This window comes from Amblyraja radiata, chromosome 1, assembly GCF_010909765.2.
Source record: "Amblyraja radiata isolate CabotCenter1 chromosome 1, sAmbRad1.1.pri, whole genome shotgun sequence".
NCBI classification, from domain to species: domain Eukaryota; kingdom Metazoa; phylum Chordata; class Chondrichthyes; order Rajiformes; family Rajidae; genus Amblyraja; species Amblyraja radiata.
The window spans coordinates 107560355-107584432 of NC_045956.1; the positions used below are offsets into that span (position 1 = coordinate 107560355).

At 43.1% G+C, this 24078-nt stretch overlaps 1 protein-coding gene across 2 annotated transcripts in view; it reads left to right on the top strand.

Annotated features, from left to right (window-relative positions):
• The first annotated feature begins 1717 nt into the window (after positions 1 to 1717).
• slain2 (SLAIN motif family member 2) overlaps positions 1718 to 24078 on the top strand; it is a 45581-nt gene continuing 23220 nt past the window's right edge. The window contains exons 1-3 of one of the 2 annotated variants that reach the window (XM_033028239.1): positions 1718 to 2368; positions 15461 to 15609; positions 23903 to 24073. In XM_033028239.1, coding sequence (XP_032884130.1) covers positions 1959 to 2368; positions 15461 to 15609; positions 23903 to 24073 — 730 coding nt within the window. In that variant the 5' untranslated portion in view covers positions 1718 to 1958. The remainder of the gene's footprint in view (positions 2369 to 15460; positions 15610 to 23902; positions 24074 to 24078) is intronic. The other variant, XM_033028249.1, reaches the window with a different exon arrangement.

Below are 24078 nucleotides of genomic sequence, written 5' to 3' on the forward strand. Positions count from 1 at the left end.
TTGTAAACCTTGTATCCACCAAGTGCTAGTCCTCGTTGCCCAATGACAGTCCCTTCTCCCATCTCCAACAATCCTCTAATAAAAAACCAGCACTTTGAGCTTTTTATTTATTGTAGACCAATATCTGCATTTCCTTGTCTTTCCATTGATGTTTTGCAATTCATATCTCATCTGATTACTATCTAATTCATATCTCACCTGATTACTATCTAAATGGCGTCAAGTTTGGAAAAGGGGAAGTACAACGGGATCTGGGGGTCCTTGTACATCAGTCTATGAAAGTAAGCATGCAGGTACAGCAGGCAGTGAAGAAAGCGAATGGCATGTTGGCCTTTATAACAAGAGGAATCGAATATAGGAGCAAGGACGTCCTTCTGCAGTTGTACAGAGCCCTAGTGAGACCACACCTGGAGTATTGTGTGCAGTTTTGGTCCCCTAATTTGAGGATGGGCATTCTTGCTATTGAGGGAGTGCAGCGTAGGTTTACAAGGTTAATTCCTGGGATGGCGGGACTGTCATATGCTGAGAGAATGGAGCAGCTGGGCTTGTACACTCTGGAGTTTACGATGAGAGGGAATCTCATTGAGACATATAAGAATGGTAAGGGCTTGGACACGCTAGAGGCAGGAAACATGTTCCCGATGTTGGGGGAGTCCAGAACCAGGGGCCACAGTTTAAGAATAAGGAGTAAGCCATTTAGAACGGAGACGAGGAAACATTTTTTCTCACAGAGAGTGGTGAGTCTGTGGAATTCTCTGCCTCAGAGGGCAGTGGAGGCGGGTTCTCTGGATGCTTTGAAAAGAGCTAGATAGGGCTCGTAAAAATAGTGGAGTCAGGGGATATGGGGAGAAGGCAGGAATGGGGTACTGATTGGGAATGATCAGCCATGATCACATTGAATGGTGGTGCTGGCTCAAAGGGCCGAATGGCCTACTCCTGCACCTATTGTCTATTGTCTGAAGAGAGAATATTTCCTAAAGATAATCCACTGCAAATTTTACTAAGACCACAAAACCATTGCTTGTGGACCTTTCTCAATTCCAGTCCCAAGATAGGTCCAAACCCAAAAAGTCACCCATCCATGTCATCCAGATATGCTGTTCAAGAAGGAACTGCATATGCTGGAAAATCGAAGGTACACAAAAATGCTGGAGAAACTCAGCGGGTGCAGCAGCATCTATGGAGCGAAGGAAATAGGTAACGTTTCAGGCCGGAACCCTTCTTCCTAAGAAAGGTTTTGGCCGCTGAGTTACGGCCTGCTGAGTTTCTCCAGCATTTTTGTGTACCATCCAGATATGCTGCCTGACCCGCTGAATTGCTCCAGCATTTTGTGCCTATCCTCCAGATGTGCTGCCTGACTCGCTGAATTATTCCAGCACTTTGTGCCTATCCTCCAGATGGGTTGCTGGCCCGCTGAGTTACTCCAGCAATTTGTGCCTATCCTCCAGATATGCTGCCTGACCCGTTAAAGTACTCTAGCATTTTGTGCCTATCCTCCAGATATGCTGCCTGACCCGCTGAGATACTGCAGCACATTGTAGCGCTTTCAGCCGAGGGCTTGCCGGCAACAATCCAGCAGGCGGGGAAACAGCGCGCGTCCCGCGTAGCCTTGGTGATCGGGCAAAACAATGACGTCACGAAAAGGGTAGGGGTGACGTCGTGTGGTGGGCGAGGTGATTACGTCATGAATCGGGACCTGGGTGGAACTCGTTGACGTCAGTGGGCTGAGAGAAGGGAGGGGCCCCGTGACGTCACGCGGGGGGTGGGGGTGGAGACGGGCGGCGAGAAGATGGCGGCGGGCAGATGATAGCCGAGCTGGGGATGGGGGATCGTGTGGCTTTGATCGCGGCAGCGTGCGTCATGTGCCGGCGGCGGTGGTAGGAGGTGGAGTAGAAGAGAAGGAAGAAGGAGAAGGAGAAGGAATAAAGTAACGCCGAGTGAAGGCAACGTCGGGCGAGATGGAGGACGTTCACTCCAACGTCAGCGCCGACCTGGAAGTGCGGAAGCTGCAGGATTTGGTCCGTAAACTGGAGAAGCAGAACGAGCAGCTGAGGACCCGCTCCACCATCCTGAGCCCCAAGCACACGGCGCTGGCACCTGCCCCCGCCCTGGCCCTCGCCCCGGCCGGCAATTCGTGGCAGCCGCTCCTCGGCTGCTGCCCCAGCCCGGCCCCGACGGTGGAAGGGGAGGCGCCGTCGCAACACACGCAACGGGGAGGAGCCGTGACCCAGTCGCCGGGATCCTGCGGCCTCCCGGGCTGGGAGGAGAGCCCCGAGCTGCCCGAGCTCACTGTGTTGGACGAGGTGGCCACGTTGGACCTGGAGACAATGAGTGTGAAGGACGATGGCGAGCAGGACGAGGACAGCTGGTGAGTCGGAGGGCGGCCACTGTCAGACAAGCGGCACCCGCCCTGTGTCTGGCTTTGACGGTAGCCTCTTGACACAATGTTCCTTTTGAACACCCCGACGTTGATATATGAGTCTAGGATTAGAAGCAAGTTACATCTTGATCGTATTCTACTGCCATGGGATACGGCTTTCTTTCCGTTCCCTCGATTCAAAGATCCATATGATACCGCTTCCAATTAACAATTCGAGTTCTTGGCTGGTTAAAGCTGGTGGTGTTTTCATTGGGTTTTCTTCGTGTTGAAATTTTAATATTTATGGGAACAATGGCGCAGAAAAATGCCGTTATAAATTGTTACAGGTGCGATTAAGGCGATTTTTGCATTGTCAGCAAGCCTATCCCTTTGAAGCAATAGTACTGGTCCTGCTATGTTTAATTAGTGTTTCTGAGCATGACGTTTTCTTGTGATCCTATGCTGGTAAGAATCAGAGACTTCTAGTACAAAGCTCTTTGTAACTTGTATAGGAAGGAACTACAGATGCTGCTTTAAACCGAAGATAGACTCAAAAAGCTGGAGTAAATCAGCCGGTCAGACATCTCTGGAGAAAAGGAATGGTGACGTTTTGTGTCGAGACCCTTCTTCAGACCTTTGTAACTTGTTTGGTTTCATCCTCTCAAATCTACTCTATAATGAGTCATTATGCATTATTTCCTTAAATATACACATTGGCCCTATTGACATACTTTGACATCTTCGTATAGGGAGGTTTCACGGCAGTCGGGTCACGACCCATGACCCGCACTGTTGCTACGCTACTCCAAATGGATTACACGCGATGAACTGCAGGTAGGCACTTACCATTGCTTCCAGCGTAGCGGGCCCGTTAAAACCCGCTGAAATTGTCAATTTTTGGTCTGTAAATAATTATGGAAATCGGGATAAGCGTGTGAGGCATTTAGCCTACTTCACAATTCCAAAAGTGAGGAGAAATGACGGTAGATAGAAACAAGAGCTGAAGGGACAACAACAGCCAGAGTGCTTGGCGAACATTGGCCGTTTGCTCACTGCATTTCATCAACTAAGGCATTATTTGTGTTTTTTCTTGATTCCTTTGGCATCTAAAAAGTTTAAGAAGTGATAAATCTGGCTGTAATTTTTTTTAATCGCCCATGGTTCTCGTGGGTTTTTACATACAAAATGAAAACGCACCTGAAGAAAAATTTACAGCCAGATTTATCACTTCTGAGAATTTTTAGATGCCAAAGGAATCAAGAAAAAACACAGATAATGTCTTACTTGATGAAATGCAGTGAGCAAATGCAATAATTCCCAATATTTTCAATGTTTACCAAGCACTTTAGCTGCTGTAGTCCCTTCAGTTCTCGCTTCTCTATACCTTCATTTCGCTTCACGTTTGGAATTCTGAAGTTGGGTACATGTCTCTCACACTTACCCCGACTCCCACAATTTTTTTCAGCGCAAAAATTCAACATTTTTGCAGTTTTTAACAGGTAGGAAAGTACGCGTTTCTATCATTAATAACATATACCGGAAGTGACGGATGTCTTCCAGTTGGATTTAGCGGCTCCGTGCGTCGAGCCCTATGACCCAGTGACCTTTCGTGCAACCACCCTATACTTAGTTAACCAAAGCCACAGCATGTGTGTGTGTATAACTGCATGTTCTTTATAATGCAGAAATGAGAAAATACTCTACTAATGTGCCACCTGTCATCCTACTTCATGTTGCTTGACCAGCACAGAACCTCATTTTTAAGTATGGTTAATGTTGCCACCCAATATTTGACCTAATGAATTAAGATTTTGTGGGGTCTGGATTCAATATTAAAAACATTTGGAGCCACTCCTGTCTGCCATTGCACTGCCATTTCTGGCTAGTTTTCTAAGATGATGGGACAAGATGTGCCCAAAGCTTATGATGGAAAGGTCTGGCACATTGCCTCTAAGATATGATTTTATAAGTACCACCATATCAGGCTGTTGCTTAACTAGTCCTTGGAAAGGTTTAGATGTTCAGACACATGTATTTTGTTGTTTGTGAAGAGCACCTTGTCCAGTTTGCCTGGCCTGCAATCTGAGGACGGGTCTCGACCTGGAACGTCACCCATTCCTTCTCTCCAGAGACGCTGCCTGTCCTGCTGAGTTACTCCAGCATTTTGCCCCGTCTGAATCTGGTGTGCAGGTTGATGCTGGCTGATCCGTCGGGCTTTGTTCTGTTTTTTTCGAAACTACTTCTACAGCATTGGTTTTCTGAGTCCACATCTTTCTCTGTGTATCAAGGTTATCATTAATTAACAGAGTAGTGCACTCGTTAATAGTCAAAACCATGAATGACACTGTAATGGCTATTAAATCATACATTTATTTCTGTTTGCACTCAACATATAAAAAACTGCCAATTAATTCATATAAAAAACTGCCTATTTGCATTCAGGAACAGAGTCTTTTATTTTGTCCTTTTATTTTTGTAATCTCTAGTCTCATCTGCTGATTTACTTTGACATTTGAATTTGCTATCCCTTCCATTTGCTGTCTGTTTATAATTTCTTGTACTGATGTTTTTTAGTTTAGTTTAAAATCTTCTCTATTTCCCCAATTTTGTTGTTCACTTGACCCTCTTTCCATGTAGTTCAGACGCAGGTTATCCCATCGATACAGCTTTCAATATCTTCTTTGCTGGTCCCAGTGCGCCAGGATCAGAAACCAGTTTCTAAATCACCAGCATTTGTTTCACGCATTCATTTTTAAGCATTTGTTTCACACATTCATTTATTTACCCAGTCCCAATTTCCACATGGCTCTCAAGTAGCAATCAAAACATTATTATCTTGTTCTTCTTCATAACTTGTGCCTACCTCTGAAGCATGACTAAGCAGACCCTTTATTTTTGCTGTTTGTATTGTTGGTGTCCCATGACTACAGAGTCATCCTCCTCCCACTGTGAATTTTTCTCTCCAGCTTAGAGCAGAGATACTGAAGCCCTTGCATCAGACAGGCAATGTAGCCTTCTAGTCTTTTGTTTTTGAATGTAGAGGTCTGCTGTTATTCCCCCACAACTATGGTATTATTGTTTACACACGCATACACACACTGGGTTCGAGCATCACAGTATTTGATCAATTTGTTAAAACTCCTCAATCTTACCTGAACAAACTGAACGTCAAACCCATTGTCAATCGTACAATTGCAGAACAAAGCTTCTGCCCGTTTATTGTTAACTGTATATTTGTAGTCCTATAACCACTGCCCAGATCAGAAAACTTTAATTTATGGGAATTGACAGCTTCCGTGTGCAAAGCATCTAGGTAACCTTCCCTGATGAATTGCAGTATCTATGGCTCATCTCCAGTTTAATGACTCTAAAATGTGTGTGCCCTATATTGTACTGGTGTCCAGAAGCCTCCACGTGATGCAGTCTTAGCATTTCACCTTCTTAATGCATTAATTAAAACTGCCTAATTATTTTATGTAATTTGTTATTCTTCTTCCGAGGGAAGCTGTTTGGTTTCTTTAGACTTTACTTTAGACTTTGGAGCAACAGGGCAGAAACAGTCCCACCAGGTCCGTGCGGACCAGCAGTCACCCTGTACACTAATGGGCCTGTCCCACTTAGGCGACTGCAGGAAACTCTGCGGTCGCCGCATGGTCACGGGTGGTTGCCGGGGAGTAGCCATTTTGGTCGTGAAGAGCTCACGCATTCTGGGAACTAGTCGCGGCCTCATTATGGGCGCCGCAAATGTTTCAACATGTTGAAAAATTAGCGGTGACCAGAATGAAGCCGCCATGGAGTGTAGCGAGAATTCTCGTGCTGTAGGTCCTAGTGGATTGCCAGGAGGTCGAAGGTTCTTGTAGGTTGTAGCCGGTGCTGACTGGTGATTGATTGGTTCTGACTGATTGGCTCATTGGGGGGAAAAACTTAAGCAGTAGTTTTCAGAACCAAGGATAACCGACTGGTAATGTTAAATGTCCGCCGAGATTCACAGCCGTGTATCTCTGCCTTCCTAAAAGTTGTCTCCACTCCTTCTTCCTCCCTCTTCCCCCTCCCACCCTCTTTTAAAGGACTTACCGTACACTGTGCTTTAGCCGTCTGAATTACAGTGCCAACCTTCCTGTTCATCGCGGTGTCTGTCTGTATCACCTTGGCTTTGCACCATGTGAATGTCACTTGACAGACACCTGAAAAATCGCCTAAGTGGGACAAGCCCATAACACTATCCTACACACATGGGACAATTTTACAATTTTAACCAAAGCCAATTATCCTACTGTTGTGTATTTGGGTGCTTGGAACTGACTTAAAAGAACACCCAGATACGGGAGTAAACTAACAAGCTTCTTTATTCCAGGGCGCCACCTTGAGTCTCCACCAGCGCACGCGTCCCCTCGCACAAGACATAACATATGCTAATTATATTACATACATCACACTGTTCCCCCTTTAACTTGGAGATGAATAACACCATTTCTATTACATTAAATATAATTGATATTTACTGTTGCAAAATTATATTCTTACAGTCATCTTATATTACATCCTCATAACTGTAATAATCGTATCTAAACTTAGCACGTATAATTTTTCATTCCACTCATCTTCCTTAAACCGCACACATTACCCCTTGCTTTATGTGTTATCATTTTCTATTCGTTTATGTGTAAATTGCGCACTCTTTCTAATAATAATAATAATATCTTTTATTGTCATTGCACGTCAGTGCAACGAGATTTAGTGTGCAGCTCCACTGATGTACAAGAAAGGTAAATAAATACAATACATAAATAAGCAAGCTGAATTGATTGACGTGACCATCTGAGGGAGACTGTCCAAAGGGGGTGGGTGGGGGGGCACTCATTGGGGCCGGTTCAGAGCCGCTATAGCTCTTGGGATAAAACTGTTCCTGAGTCTGGAGGTTCGGGCGTAGAAGGCCTTGTAACGTCTGCCGGAGGGAAGTAGTTGAAACAGACCGTGGCAGGGGTGTGATGAGTCCTTATGGATGCTGAGGGCCTTCCTGAGGCACCGCGTGTGGTAGATGCCCTCCAAGGCTGGTAGCTCTGTCCCGATGATCCACTGCGCTCTGTTGACGACGCGCTAAAGAGCTCTCCTCTCCGCCTCCGTGCAGCTGAGATACCACACAGAGATGCCATACGTTAGTATGCTCTCTGTGGTGCAGCGGTAGAACGTTGTCAGCAGCTGTTGGGGCAGACCAGTCTTTTTTAATGTTCTCAGGAAGAACAGTCGTTGCTGTGCCTTCTTGACCAGCGCGGCGGTGTTCGTGGACCATGTGAGGTCTTCTGAAAAGTGAGTGCCCAGAAACTTAAAGCTGGACACTCTCTCCACACTTTCCCCGTAAATGGAGATTGGGGCGTATTCTCCAGAATGGGACCTCCTGAAGTCAATAATCAGCTCCTTGGTCTTGGAGGTGTTTAGTGCCATGTTGTTATTGGCGCACCAGTCCGCCAGGTTCTGCACCTCCGCTCTGTAGTTTGTTTCATCACCGTTGGTGATCAGCCCAATCACTGTTGTGTCGTCTGCAAATTTCACGATGGTGTTGGTGTCGAATGCAGGGACACAGTCGTGAGTGAAGAGGGAGTAGAGCATGGGGCTTAGTACACAACCCTGTGGTGTGCCGGTGCTCAGGGTGATGGTGGAGGACAGGTGCGGGCCCAGTCTCACTGCCTGCGGTCACTCTAGCTCTACCTGTATCTCTGTCTCTTCCCTTTTTAAATATCCTAATCTAATTTGCAGATTTCTTCCTGTTCCTGATATTCTGCTAAAGTTAGCATTTCCTCTGTTTCTGTTCCTTATTTGTAGGTGGGATCTGATACATGACTGCAGGTATTCGTTTTCTAGCAGCTTCCTTTGTCGCTCAATTTCCTGGCGCTGCGTATTTATCTGCTCTTGTTGTATAATAACATTCTGCAATGCATAACCATTTGTCCATTGTTCAGTGAAGGAAGCTTCATGTGGACTATAGTGAAGTGTCCTAATCGCAATAGGTCCTGCATACTTTTGTCTCGACCGACAAGCCTCTCTTCTTTAGACTTTTATATTAACAGCTTTTTGCTCATTGTCACACATTTATTTAACCGTTCTTTGTATCATTTAAGCCTTTTCTGTTGTTCATCTATTTGTCTTCTTAAATCACCTTTCTGGTTATTCATCAAGAAATAGGATCTACATTGTCTTTGCAATACAACAGTGGATTTGATTTGCGCTCTGTATAGTTTTCTTACTACATAAGCATGGTAGTGAGACTGCACTACAACTGCTGTGTAAATCAGTTTGAGGAAGTCTTTCCTATAGCGTTTAAGCCTTTTGTATTGTTTCAGCCTTTTCTGTTGTGCATCTATTTGTCTCCTTAGGTCTTTCCTATACCAACTCATACGGAGTACTGACTGCACTTTTACAGTAGCCCTATTTTGCTTAACCCACTGCCTAACCACCATACTCTTGTAGGCAGCCTGAATGGTAATAGTTGCATACCTCATTGAGTGATATTGCACAAACTGGGAATGCCCTATTTTGCATGCTTTGTACCATCTCTGGATCGAAATGACTGCTTGTCGCATAGCTCTGTAGCGTACCCTTGATCGGTAACCATGGTATGCAGCTTGCAGAGTGACTACAGCCGCCTTTTGCATCAAGAAACGTTTTCTTGTAATGCGCATCACTATGAATGACTTAATATGGCGTGCTGCCTTGATTTTCTCAACAAAATCTCTGGCTTTAATCCCACGGTAGAAGGCCTGAATACAAACCACTGCTTTTCTCAAACTATTATAACGTCTCACTTGGACATCTCTTATCTGGCAAGCTCTGTATCGTTGCTGTACCGCAATGGCAGACCAGCGTAGTTTCTTGAAATACTGACACTGTTTATGCATCTGATAATAAGTCTATGATCTCGGCAGATTTGTGCATGCACCACAATTGCTTTCGAACAAGCATTCCTCGGTAGGCAGCCTGAAGCAGTACAACGCTTCTGCGTACCTTCATGTAAGGCTTGCGATCACTTTCCATTTGAAAGTGTGCCCTATAATGGGTTTGTACTATTATAGCTGCTAATTTCATTGTCCTGTATGGACGGTATACTCTGTGCCTTCTAAATGCTGCTTGTATTACCGTTGCTGCCTTCTGTTTGTTCCGGATCTCTCTCCGTACCTTCATACCCCTGAATGCAGCTTGAATAGTTAGAGTTGCCCTCTGGATGGCAATGTCCCTTTGCTTTTGACTTTTGTCCCTTTGCTTTTGACTTTTGTCCCTTTGCCTTTGACCTTTGGCCTTTTGCACTTGATCTTCGTCACTTGGCACTTGACTTTTGTCACTTTGTCCTTGACTTTTGTCACTTTGCACCTCCCGTTTGTCCTTTGAGGGACTCCCTGCCCTCATTAGTTCAGGTTCCTTGCCTCTGGATGCCCTTGGAGGTTTTGGCGAGAAATGAGCCATTAATGCCTCCTTACACTCCTCGTACGTTTTATCCGTGGGCTTTGCTGGTTGCAGTAACATACGTAAGGTCTGATAACCCTCTCTTCCTAAGCCTAATATGAACCATGCTCTCTTCTCCTCTGCAGTGATATCATTGGAAATGAAACAAGCCTCCAAGACTTCGGTCCATTTCTCAAAATTACACCTATAATTTTTTCCAGGTGTTTCGAAACTGAAACACCCGGACAAAACCCACACTATCACGGGGTGAACATACAGTTAGCACCCATAGTCAGGATCGAACCCGGGTCACTGGCACTGTAAGGCAGCAACTCTAGCGCTGCACCACTGTGCTGCCATTACTAAAACTAGCTTTTTGACTGAAATCCAGACTAACAACCGAATAGAAATTCTCCAATTACTATCGTGGGATTTCAGCAACAGTTTGCAAAAAGATTCATTTTGACTCATTTTTATAGAAGGTATTCAGCAATTCCACAGCTTTGAGATAAATTACATGACGTGAAAGTCACTTTACGGTCATGATTGGGCCTTTTATATCACAAAGAAACATATTTAACAAGATTATGCACTGTTATCAGCAATTTTCATGTCATTTTCCTGTACTGTGATTGTGTTTCTATTAATGTACTGGTGAATAGCTAAATTTCCATCAACATGGAATACCACAATTTGTGCCAATAAATGATCTGTCCTTCTGACCTTCCTGGAAGTTTCCTTGCTCTTGTTAAACTCTTATGTCTCTTCATATTGAAATTTTTTTTTTAGATCCTTTATTTGTCATTCAGACCTTACGGTCTGAACGAAATGTCGTTACCAGCAGCCATACATATAATAATAAACAACAGAACAGACAGTAAACACAAATTAACATCCACCACAGTGAGTCCACCAAGCACCTCCTCATGTGATGGAGGCAAAAATCTTAGGGCTGCTGTCTCTTCCCTCCTCTTCTCCCTCTGCGCTGAGGCGATACCCCACCGGGCGATGGTAAGTCAGTCCCGTGGCTCACCAAGCTCCGCGAACGGGCCGTTTCAAACTCCGCGGCCCGGGGTGGTCGAAGCTGCCGCCCTCCAGTCCAGAGGACGCAGCTGTTGACGATGTCGTCCACTGGCCCGCAGCCGAACCCCGGACTCAGGCTGCCGCCGCCAGAACGCCGTCTCAGCCACCGGAGCACCGTTCCAGCCCCGAGCCGGGTCGCCCTCACGTGAGCACCGTTCCACCCTAGAGCCAGGCCGCCCTCACGGGAACGTCTCAGCCCCGCGCCAGGCCGCCCTCACGGGAGCGCCGTTACCCTCGAGCCAGGCCGCCCTCACTGGAGCGCCGTTACCCTCGAGCCAGGCCGCCCTCACGGGAGCGTCTCAGCCCCTCACGGGAGCGCCGTTCCAGCCCCGAGCCGGGCCGCCCTCACGGGTGAGAGCCCAGGGCAAGTCCTGACAGGCTCTGCCTCCGGAGCCTCGAGGTCGCCAGCTCCGCCATTAGGCCTCAGCGCAGACGGAGGCAGAGAAGGGGGATACGACAAGAAAGCCGCATTCCCCCGAAGGGAGAGACAGAAAGCCCTGTTTCAACCCCCCCCCCCCCCCACACACATAACACAAACCTAAAAACCAAAAACTTAACTAAACAAGACGAAAAAAAACAACACAAAAAAGTAAAAACAAACGGACTGCAGGCGAGCCGCAGCCGTTCACCAGCGCCGCCACTTCCGGAAAATGTATATATTTATTTATTTCTTAATTCAATCCTTTGACTTGTGAATGTCATGTTAATTACAATAACTGCATTTGTTAGACATTGGTATTTCTATCCAAGATCAGGAGCAAAGCAACGAATTGCTGGCGAAACTCGGCAGGTCAGGCAGCATCTTTGGAGGGAAATGGATAGTTGACATTTGAAGAAGTTTAAATAAGGGTTCCAACCTGAAACGCTGTTTGTCCATTTCTTTCTACAAATGCTGCCTGATCCACTTGGTTCTTCAAGCAATTTGCTCAGAATTCCAGTATCTGCACTCTTTTGTGGGAAGTATAGCGGGATCTGGGGGTCCTTGTTCAACAGTCTATGAAAGTAAGCATGCAGGTACAGCAGGCAGTGAAGAAAGCGAATGGGATGTTGGCCTTTATAACACGAGGAGTCGAGTATAGGAGCAAAGAGATCCTTCTGCAGTTGTACGGAGCCCTAGTGAGACCACACCGGGAGTATTGTGTGCAGTTTTGGTCCCCTAATTTGAGGAAGGACATTCTTGCTATTGAGGGAGTGCAGCGTAGGTTTACAAGGTTAATTCCAGGGATGGCAGGACTGTCATATGCTGAGAGAATGAAGCAGCTGGGCTTGTTCAGAAGGATGAGAGGGTATCTTATTGAAACATATAAGATTGTTAAGGGTTTAGACACGCTGGAGGCAGGAAACATGTTCCCGATGTTGGGGGAGTCCAGAACCAGGGGCCACAGTTTAAGAATAAGGAGTAAGCCATTTAGAACGGAGACGAGGAACTTTTTCTCACAGAGAGTTGTGAGTCTGTGGAATTCTCTGCCTGCGGTGGAGGCAGGTTCTCTGGATGCTTTCAAGAGAGAGCTGGATAGGGCTCTAAAAGATAGCAGAGTCAGGGGATATGGGGAAAAGGCAGGAACGGGGTACTGATTGGGGATGATCAGCCATGACCACATTGAATGGCGGTGTTGGCTCGAAGCGCCGAATGGCCTACTCCTGCACCTATTGTCTATTATGCATCTTTAGGAGTAAAGTAATAGTAGTTTGGTAAAATGTCTCAAGAAGGAAATTAATTATTACTCAGTATTTTGCTGTTGGAACTCTCCATGTGAAAAGTAGGGCATTCTGTCATGTCATCCATTTTCTCTGTACATTAAAAAAAATCCTTCCATAATATTGCCACTCTTCATTGTATATTTTTTGATCTAATTTTCATTTTAATGCAATCTGTATCAAGAAGATCAAGTAACCAGTCTGCATCAAACATGGAACAGTTCCCACAGTGAACTTGGCAAAAAGATCTTTTTTTTAAATCTTGTTTTTGCCTGCCTGACATACTTAACGAATTGCAAACATGACCAACAGTTGCATAAAACTGTTTCCAATGCAGAAATACTTTATTATTCAAGTTTCTCTCTGCTTCATTCTGTATTGAAATTAGAACAGATCCTTGGAAATGAATGGCTCGCTTATTATACATTTTAACACAAAATGGTGGTCCTTAACTGGACAAAATTATTCATTATATTATAGTGAAGGCACAGCAGTTATCAACTAGCTATGGTGAAGCCTATACTAAAAGTCTGAAGCTGTCTGTTCAAATCTTACCATGGCTGTGCAATTTGGAATTTTGTTTAAATAAAACAATGATCAAAGCGTTGTGCAAGTAAGACAAGTAATTATTGCCCTTCTTCACCTAGAGAAAGTGGCGGTGAGCTGACACTGAACTGCTGCAGTTCTATTGGTGTAATATTGTTGGACAGGCAATATTGTATCCCAGGCAAGAAAAATGACGTGCTATATTTACAAAGCAAGATTGTGCCTGACCTGGAGAAGTACCTGCAAGTGGTGACATTCCCATAAGCCTGCTGTCCTTGTCCTCTGTATCAGAGATCACACATCTTTGGAGTGTTGTTCGAGTGGTCTGAACAAAAGTATCTGCAGTGTCAGTGGTACACGCTGCAACCACCAGTTGCTGATGACAATGGGTTTGCATGTTTAGGATGGGCAATGAGGTGCAAATCACATGGCCTCCTTTGGCCTGGACATTGTTCATTTTCTTGAGAGTTTGAGCTGCACGCATCTAGGCAAATGGAAAGTATTCCATCACTCTCCTAATTTGTGTCTTGTAGTTGGTGGTAAAGCCTTCGGAAATCGGGATGAATCATTCACCATAGATGTCTAGCTTGTGATCTGCTCTTGTTGTTATATAAATATAGTGTGATGTGAAATGTACAAATTGCATGTTCAATGCAAATATGTAAAAGACTAGAGTCAAAATGTACTTGCAGCATGTTGATCAAATGAACAAATATTTACAGTCTTTTCATTCTCCCAATTAAATGAAACAACAGTGAAGTTTATTGTAGTTCACTTTGGGTTCAAATTATGGCAGCCTAGATTCCTGAAGTCATGAGACTAGTTTTAAGATTAATAGGAAAGTATCAGTAACACCTGTGAAAATGAACATAGAAGAGTACAGGAGGTGACAGGTAATTGAAGGTAGGGCAATGGATGTTGTCAATGTGATTGTTGTGAGATGCTATATAGAGTCCCTCATGCCATCCTGCGGATCCAGAAGATTAAGAAACTTGGGCTGATAGTTTGGATTCAAAATGGTCTGACCCATACAAGACAGGGTAGTGATGGAAGGGTATTATTCTGGCTGGTGATCTGTGATCAGTGGAGTTCAGCAGCGATCTGTGCCCTAACCACTGTTTGTATATAAATGACTTGGACATAAATGCAGATGGCTGGTTAGTAAGTTTGCGGACAACACAAATGTGTGGAGTTGCCGAGAGAGGGGAAAATTGTCAAAGGATCAGTTACAGATATGGACTGTTAAATGGTAAATGTAGTTTAATGCAAGCAAGTCTGATGTGTTGTACTTTGGGAGGTCAAATGTAAAGGGAAAGTATACAGTTATTGGCAAAGCCCGCAGCAACATTGATGTGCAGAGGAATCTTAAGGTCCAGGTCAATAGCTGCCAGAAAGTGACAACAACGCAATTGAATAGGTGTATGGACTGTTTGTCTTCATCTATCAGGCCATTGAGGAGAAGATTCAGGAAAATGTGTTGCAGCTTTAAAACTACTTAAACTGCATTTTTAAATATTATATGCAATTCTGGTCAAAAGGTGAATTGGTTTATTAATAGAAATAACGTCTGTTTCACCGTCAAGGCTTTGGAGAGGGTGCAGAGGAGGATTACCAGAATGATCCATGGGTTAGAGATTATTAGTAATTAGGAGAGGTTGAACAAACTTGGATTGTTTTCTCTGGAGAGGCTGAGGTGACACTTGATAGAAGTATATAAAGTAACAAGAGGTATAGATTGGGTAGACTGTCACAACCTTTTCCCAGGAAATGTCAAAGATTAGAGGGCATAAATTTTGGGTCAGACGGGGAGAATTTAAACGAGATATGCGGTTCAAGCATTTATTCATACTGAGAGTGACGGATGCTTGGAACGTGCTGCCAGTGTGGTAGTGGAAGCAAATACAATAGTGGTGTATAAGAGGCATTTAGATAGGCATGTAGGTATGCAGGAAATTGAGAGATGTAGATTGCATGCGGGCAGAGATTAGTTTAACTTATCATCATGTTCGGCAGAGACATTGTGGGCCGCAGGCCCTGTTCCTGCGCTGTTCGATGCTTTATTCTATCCAGGCAGCATTATGGTAAACCTACATCCTCTCCAATGCCTTCAGATTTTTCCTGTCAGAATATATGAGTCATTAAGACGTGATTTTTTGGTAAAACTGTATTGAGAAAATGAGAGTAGACATTACAAATTGTAAATTACGCTAATGTTTTAAAGAGCTGAAAAGGAGAGAAAAATGCTACAAAATTGAAATTCAAAGGAATTAATGATTCTCTTTTGTTTTGAGAATAAATCATTTATTTAATCTGGGAAATTCTTTGTTTACGTTCCTTTAGGTTATACACATCACCAAAGAGGTTACCAACACCAATTCAAAAAGCTTCTAGCCCCTTACAATGGTGCAGGCAGGTGTTGGATCACCCAAGCTCAGATATTGATACAGCAAAAAGGTCATTGTTGCATAGACTTGATCAAACAATGGCAGGTAAGTAATAAAAAAACCCCACTGCTTTTCAATTTCAATATAAATTTGCATTTATATTTCAGAAATAACTTGAATGTACAAAATACTATTGGAGCATATTGTTTGTCACCAAATAAAGTGGCTGATTTCTTTGGTTAAAATAATTTAATTATCAGGTATTGAAATATTTTTTGGGAAAGTTCTAGGTGCAATAATTATTCTACAATACTGTCAATATTTAGTACTGAATCTGTTTATGACTTTAATGTTGATTCAGAGGAGAAGAGGCCTTGTTGGAACAATCTGCAGGCCATTTCACTGCTTTGTCCTTTATTTCTGTTGCGCAAGTGCCATACAATGACGTTTCCAGCATTTGAACTTGTGTGGCCACCTTCCCACTCGGTACAGAAATACAGTAAAACTACAACTGTGCAACACCCTCACAGCTTTGATGTCCAACTGGAAGAATTTCTAGATTATTAGATGCTATCCCTATTAATAACCTAATACACTTTTAATTTATATTTTGTGTATATGGCAGTGTTATAATACATTTCTACTTCCTCAAGGACTGCTCACTCCAAATATCATCTTGACAGCACTTTCTATACCTTTAGAATAATATCTATCTCCAACTTTAATCTCCTTCAGATTTGAAACAAGCATTTTGATCTGCATTTTGAATTACAAGATTACTTTCTATACCTGATATCTGATAACCTATTAATGTGGGCTACTCTTGGGAATCTCTCGCAGTTTCTTTAATCATTAAAAAAAAGTTTGGCCATCTATTTTACATATAAAGTGAATGAGCATGCATTTGTCTGTATTGAAATCCATTTCCACATAGATGAAATTGTTAAAATACGTTAATAGATTAAATCATCTTATTGGCATTATTTATAAATCTGGTCATTTTGGGTTAAAGTCAAACTTCAAAATGTAGTTTTCTAATCCATAATCTAAATTTGGTGAATTTGACTATTATATATCCCCACTGAGAGTTCATATTCTGCCCAATTTTATTTTGTCTATTCTCGCTCAGTCACACTTCCTCTCTGCTTTATAGGAAAAAATATAGGCCAGTGAAAACTCTGAAAACGCACTTTACTAAAGTGTAATGAAAACAAATACTGCTGATACAGAAAATTTGAAATAAAAAAAGAAATGCTGGAAACAGTTAGCCGTTTAGGCAGCATCTTTGGAGAAAGAAACGGAATTAACATTTCAGATCAATGACCTTTCATCAGAAATACTTTTTTGGTTTGATATGATAAGTCACTGTGTTGTTATTGCTTTGTTATTCATTGGAGCTGTGATATCATTGGGGGTATAAATAGAGAGATCTGACCATGCTGCAGTAATGTTGGAAAGTTCTTTGATTAGGTTGCTGATTGCTGCTGAAGCCTCGGGATACAGTTAGGAGAGACAGTACAAACTAATGTCATAATATGCAATCAGGTTTGGTGAAATGAATAGACAATCTTTCATGTAAATTCCTGTGATAACTTTACTAATAGCTTTATCCATTTTTATCCTGTTACAAGGAATATCTAATAACATGGGATAGGCCTAATGTCAATGTTACTTTTAAAGTGGTTGGATGTTTATTTTTGTATCCATTAACAAACAACGGTGTAAATTGCTGAACTAAGGAATTACAGACATTTATGACATTCTTGGGCTGTGTGCTATATATTTTGTAGGATTATTACCCCAAGATTAATCAGAAAAACAGGATTGATTTTGATGATGACAGATGGTGATTGATTGACGATTTAGTTTCTGAAGTTGATGAAGAGTGCATTTGATGAGAGTGTGCAATTTCAAAGGCCTGGTACCACGTAACATGTTGACTAAAATTACAGACACTGGCCATGTGGTTAAGAAACTGTCTGAGTCAGCAAAAGTAGTGTACAGTTTCTTTCAGCCAGAAGGAAAGTGTGCATGAGTCTACCAGTGGTTAGTTTTGGGATTACCGCTCTATGATGGTTATTAATAACCTTGTCTTCGTGACACAATTCCAAAGTTTACAAATGGTGCGAAGCTTGGTGAAGGTTGTTGCAATGACACAGACTTAGCCCCAGTCAGCACTTTAATTGCGACTATGGTGAACATAATTATCAAGATCTTTGTCATCATAAATGTTATATAGTTTTATCAGATTTCTCCTCAACCTCCTATGCTCCAGCGAAAACAATCCAAGTCTGTCCAACCATGAAGATTCTAAGGGGAGTAGGAGGCAACCGTGGCTGACGAGAGGTTAGGGATAGAATAAAACTAAAAGAAAAGATGTATAACACAGCAAAGAGTAGCCGGATGCCGGAGGATTGGGAAACATTCATAGGACAACAGAAGGAAACAAAACGGGCAATGCGGGCTGAAAAGATGAAGTACGAGGGGAAGCTGGTCAGGAATATTAAGGGACAGTAAAAGCTTCTTTAGATATGTTAAGGGAAAAAGAGTAGCAAAGTCAAATGTGGGTCCCTTGAAGGCAGACACGGGTGAAATTATTATGGGCAAAAAGGAAATGGCAGAAGAGTTGAATAGGTACTTCGGATCTGTCTTCACTAAGGAAGACACAAACAATCTCCCAGATGTACTGGAGGACAGAGGATCTAAGGGGGTAGAGGAGCTGAAAGAAATTGTCGTTAGGCGAGAAATAGTATTGGGTAGGCTAATGGGACTGAAGGAGGATAAATCCCCTGGGCCTGATGGTCTGCATCCCAGGGTCCTCAGGGAGGTGGCTCTAGAAATAGTGGACGCATTGGTGATCATTTTCCATTGTTCAATAGATTCAGGATCAGTTCCTGTGGATTGGTGGATAGCTAATGTTATCCCACTTTTCAAGGAGTGAGAGAGAAAACAGGGAATAACAGACCAGTTAGCCTGACTTCAGTGGTGGGAAAGATGCTGGAGTCAATTATTAAAGAGGTAATAATGGGGCATTTGGATAGCAGTAAAAGGATTAGTCCAAGTCAGCATGGATTTATGAAAGGGAAATCATGTTTGACTAATCTTCTGAAATTTTTTTGAGGATGTGACGAGTAAAATGGATAAAGGGGTGCCAGTGGATGTAGTGTATCTAGACTTTCAGAAAGCCTATGATAAGGTCCCGCACGGGAGACTGGTGACTAAAATTAGAGCACACGGTATTGAGGGTAGGGTGTTGACGTGGATAGAAAATTGGTTGGCAGACCGGAAGCAAAGAGTAGGAGTGAACGGGTCCTTTTCAGAATGGCAGGCAGTGGCGAGTGGAGTGCCGCAAGGCTCGGTGTTGGGGCCACAACTGTTTACCATATATATTAATGATTTGGAAGAGGGAATTAGGAACAACACTAGCAAGTTTGCGGATGACACAAAGCTGGGTGGCAGTGTGAACTGTGAAGAGGATGTTAGGAGGTTGCAGGGTGACCTGGACAGGTTGAGTGAGTGGGCAGATGCGTGGCAGATGCAGTATAATATAGATAAATGTGAGGTTATCCACTTTGGTGGCAAAAACAAGGGGGCAGATTATTATCTCAATGGGGTTAGGTAAGGGGGAGGTGCAGCGAGACCTGGGCGTCCTTGTACACTGTAAGTTGGCTTACAGGTGCAGCAGTCAGTGAAGAAAGCTAATGGAATGCTGGCCTTCATAACAAGAGGATTTCAGTATAGCAGTAAAGAGGTTCTTCTGCAGTTGTATAGGGCTCTGGTGAGACCACATCTGGAGTATTGTGTACAGTTTTGGTCTCCTAATTTAAGGAAGGACATCCTTGTGATTGAGGCAGTGCAGCGTAGGTTCACGAGATTGATCCCTGGGATGGCGGGACTGTCATATGAGGAAAGATTGAAAAGATTAGGCTTGTATTCACTGGAGTTTAGAAGGATGAGGGGGATTTTATAGAAACATATAAAATTATAAAAGGACTGGACAAGCTAGATGCAGGAAAAATGTTCCCAATGTTGGGCGAGTCCAGAACCAGGGGCCACAGTCTTAGAATAAAGGGGAGGTCATTTAAGACTGGGTGAGAAAAAACTTATTCACCCAGAGAGTTGTGAATTTATGGAATATATATACCCTCACCTTCTCTTTTATGAATGGGAATTTAGTTCCCCTTTCTTCGAGGACCGACCGGAGGTTCCACTGTCACCTCTGCAGGCCGCCCTCGGTGAACGTTTTCAAGGACCTTTCTTCAAGGACCGAAAAAATGTCCGCTATTCGGAGGTTTTCGTTATTTGGATCTTCGGATAAAAGGTTGTGCACCTGTAGTAGCAAACGCTTCGTCCAGTTTCTTTGTTGTGAATGTTTTTGATGATTCGGGTATAACTTCTTCCTCTGCCTCTGCTACTTCTTTCTTCCTCCAGTTCGATCAGCTCCTCTTTGGAAAGTTCTTTAGCCTCAATGCCAACAAGCTCATCAGTGTCTAATTCTAAGGTACACAAAAAAGCTGGAGAAACTCAGCGGGTGCAGCAGCAGCAGCAGATGCTGCTGCACCCGCTGAGTTTCTCCAGCTTTTTTGTGTACCTTCGATTTTCCAGCATCTGCAGTTCCTTCTTAAACACAGTGTCTAATTCTAGCTGGTTCCCAAGCACTAATATCTTGTTATTTGTCATCAACAGCAGAATCTTTGTTAAAGCCTTTGAATGTGTTCACATATGTCTTCATAACTTTCTTCCAAACAACGTTTATGCATTGCTGTGTGGCTTCTTCTCATGCTGCTGCGATCTTCCGGATAACATTTAGAATGTTAAAACCTTTCCAAAACTCAGTGATCGGCCAGATTCAGTCGCTTCAAATTTGAAATATCGTAAGTCGAAGCATCTTGTTGAGGAGCATCTGTACACTGTTGTGTCATTGGCAGTCAGTGTAGGTTAACAAGGACAAAAGTGATAGCCAAATGCATTTTTGAAGTCAGTTGATATGTGACTAAGATTAATTGTATTTCCAGAGGGTAGCAGGTAAGATTAGAAGGGATTAGTTTAGCATCATGTTTGATACAGACATCGTGGGCTGCAGGGCCTCTTCCTGTACTGTTCTATTTTCCATGAGGGAGAGAGAGTGGCTAGGAATCTTTTGAAATGATCAATCCTGGAAGAAAAGCATTGTAGTTTCAGAGTAACAGATTAAACAATGTTGGATAGAATTTGGTGATGCTAAAGCACCTCTTCATCAGATGTATCCCCATTTTTTGAAAATTAAATTAAATTAAGATAATAATTTATTCATTTTCTTCGGTTTTGTGAACTAATTATGAATTTGGTTAAATACAAAATATACAAATTAAAATGTTGTGTACAACAGCAATGCAAGTCTGACAGCTGAAAATGTATAATTCGGTATGTATAGTTTTACTAAGCTTCCCTCATTAGTCTGTGGTATTGGCTTCCAAATCTGACATTTCCTCAGAAATGTTGGTTGTGTTTTGTGTCCAGTGACATGGTCGATGTCAAGTTGAGCATGCTGCTTTAATCTTATTAAAATTTGTGATGAACTTGATATACTTAAGTGACTGTGTCTAAAATCATGCATTGTATAAGCTTTCCTTCTCCAGATGGAATGAACCAACCAATTTTTTTAATAATTTGGTAGATGCATGATTACCTTTACTGAACCTAAATCAGGTTGGTACTGGACCCCAACAAAGGGAGTTTGTGGAGTGCCTCCGTGATGGATTCTTAGAGCAGCTTGTACTGGAGCCTACCAGGGAGAAGGCAATTCTGGATTTAGTGTTGTGTAATGAAACGGATTTGATAAGGGAACGAGGTAAAGGAGCCATTAGGAGGTAGTGACGATAATATGATGTTTTAAGCTACTATTTGAGAGGGAGACGGGTAAATCGGAGGTGTCGGTATTACAGTTGAACAAAGGGGACTATGGGGCCATGAGGGAGGAGCTGGCCAAAGTTGACTGGAAATATACCCTAGCAGGGGTGACAGTTGAACAACAATGGCAGGTATTTCTGGGAATAATATAGGAGGTGCAGGATCAGTTCATTCCAAAGAGGAAGAAAGATTCCAAGGGGAGTAAGGGGCGACCGTGGCTGACAAGGAAAGCCAGGGACTGTATAAAAATAAAAGAGAAGGAGTACAGCATTGGAAAAATGAGAGGTAAGCCAATGGATTGGGTAACGTTTAAAGAGCAACAGAAGATAACTAAAAAGGCAATACGGGTAGAAAAGATGAGGTACGAAGGTAAGCTAGCCAAGAATATAAAGGAGGATAGTAAAATCTTCTTTAGGTATGTGAAGAGGAAAAAATTAGTTGACCAAAGTTGGACCCTTGACTGAAAAGGGTGAATTTATTATGGGGAACAAGGAAATGGTAGATTAGTCGAACAGGTACTTTGGATCCGTCTTCACTAAGGAGGACAAACAATCTTCCTGATGTACTAGCCAGTGGATCTGGGGTGATGGAGGAACTGAAGGAAATCCACATTAGGCAGGAAATGGTGTTGGGTAGACTGATGGGACTGAAGGCTAATAAATCCCAGGGCCCAATGGCTCTAGAAATCGTGAATGCATTGGTGATCATTTTCCAATGTTCTAAAGATTCAGGATTAGTTCCTGTGGATTGGAGGGTAGTTAATGTTATCCCACTTTTTAAGAAAGGTGGGAGAGAGAAATCAAGGGATTTTAGCCTGACATTGATGGTGGGGAAGATGCTGGTCAATCATAAAAGATGAAATAGCGGCACATTTGGATAGCAGGTTTGGTCCGAGTCAGCATGGATTTACGAAGGGGAAATCATGCTTAACTAATCTTCTGGAATTTTTTGAAGATGTAACTAAGAAAATCGACCAGTGGATGTCGTGTACCTGGACTTTCAGAAAGCATTTGATCAGGTCCCACATAGGAGATTAGTGGGCAAAATTAGGGCACATGGTATTGGGGGTAGAGTGCTGACATGGATAGAAAATTGGTTGGCAGACAGGAAACAAAGAGTAGGAATTAACGGGTCCCTTTCAGAATGGCAGGCAGTGACTAGTGGGGTACCGCAAGGTTCGGTGCTGGGACCACAGCTATTTACAATATATATTAATGATTTAGATGAAGGGATTACAAGTAACATTAGCAAATTTGCAGATGACACAAAGCTGGGTGGCAGTGTGAACAGTGAGGAGGATGCTATGAGAATGCAGGGTGACTTGGACAGGTTGGGGGAGTGGGCAGATGCAGTTTAATGTGGATAAATGTGAGGTTATCCACTTTGATAGCAAAACCAGGAAGGAAGATTATCTAAATTGTGTCAAGTTGGGAAAAGGGGAAGTACAACGGGATCTGGGGGGTCTTTGTTCATCAGCCAGTTAAAGTAAGCATGCAGGTACAGCAGGCAGTGAAGAAAGCGAATGGCATGCTGGCCTTCATAACAGGAGAGTTGAGTATAAGAGCAAAGAGCATAAGTCTTTCTGCAGTTGTACAGGGCCCTAGTGAGACCACACCTGGAGTATTGTGTGCAGTTTTGGTCCCCAGATTTGAGGAAGGACATTCTTGCCTTTGAAGGAGTGCAGCAAAGGTTCACAAGGTTAATTCCCGGGATGGTGGGACTGTCATATGCTGAGGGAGTGGAGCTGCTGGGCTTGTATTCTCTGGAATTTAGAAGGATGAGATGGGATCTTATTGAAACATATAAGATTATTAAAGGTTTGGACACTAGAGGCAGGAAACATGTTCCCGATGTTTGGTGAGTCCAGAACCAGGGGACACAGTTTAGGAATTGGGGTGAGCCATTTAGAATGGAGATGAGGAAACACTTTTTCACACACAGTTGTGAGTCTGTGGAATTCTCTGCCTCCGAGGGTGGTGGAGGCCGGTTCTCTGGAAACTTTCAAGAGAACTAGATAGGGCTCTTGAAGATAGCGGAATCAGGGGATATGGGGAGAAGGCAGGAACGGGGTACTGATTGTGGATGATCAGTCATGATCACATTGAATGACGGTGCTGGCTTGAAGAGCCGTATGGCCCACTCCTATACCTCTTGTCTATTGACATCAGCTTTTTATGAAATTGAATAGAGACAGAATATGCAGGAAACACATTCAGCAGGTCAGGCTGCATATGTTGAAAGAAACAGTTTGTGTGTCAGGTTGAACCTCGGTTTCCAGCATTTTTTGGTTTTATTTCAGATTTTCTGTAGCTTGTTACAGTCATTGTCAACTTCCCTGAATATTATTGTGGAATTTGATTACATTTTATCGTGAAGTTTGAATACAATTTCGCAAACCTGCTCCAGATTATTGGGCATGTAACACTACTGCTGTTTGCACTATTCTGATTGTACATGGAAACTGGCATTACTATGAAAATGAGTTATGTTGTCATTTTTTATTTTGCAGATTGCAAAAGGCGCAGTCTATTTGGTAACTCTTATTACCCTGCTAATTACCCAAGTCCCTTCAGTCCAAGTGGAAGCAATAGTCCTTTTGGCAGTGGTTTCAGTTCCCCGTCCTCCACACCAGTCCGAACAACTTCACATGTGAAACAGTTGGTAATGCCTGGGACTACAGGTAAA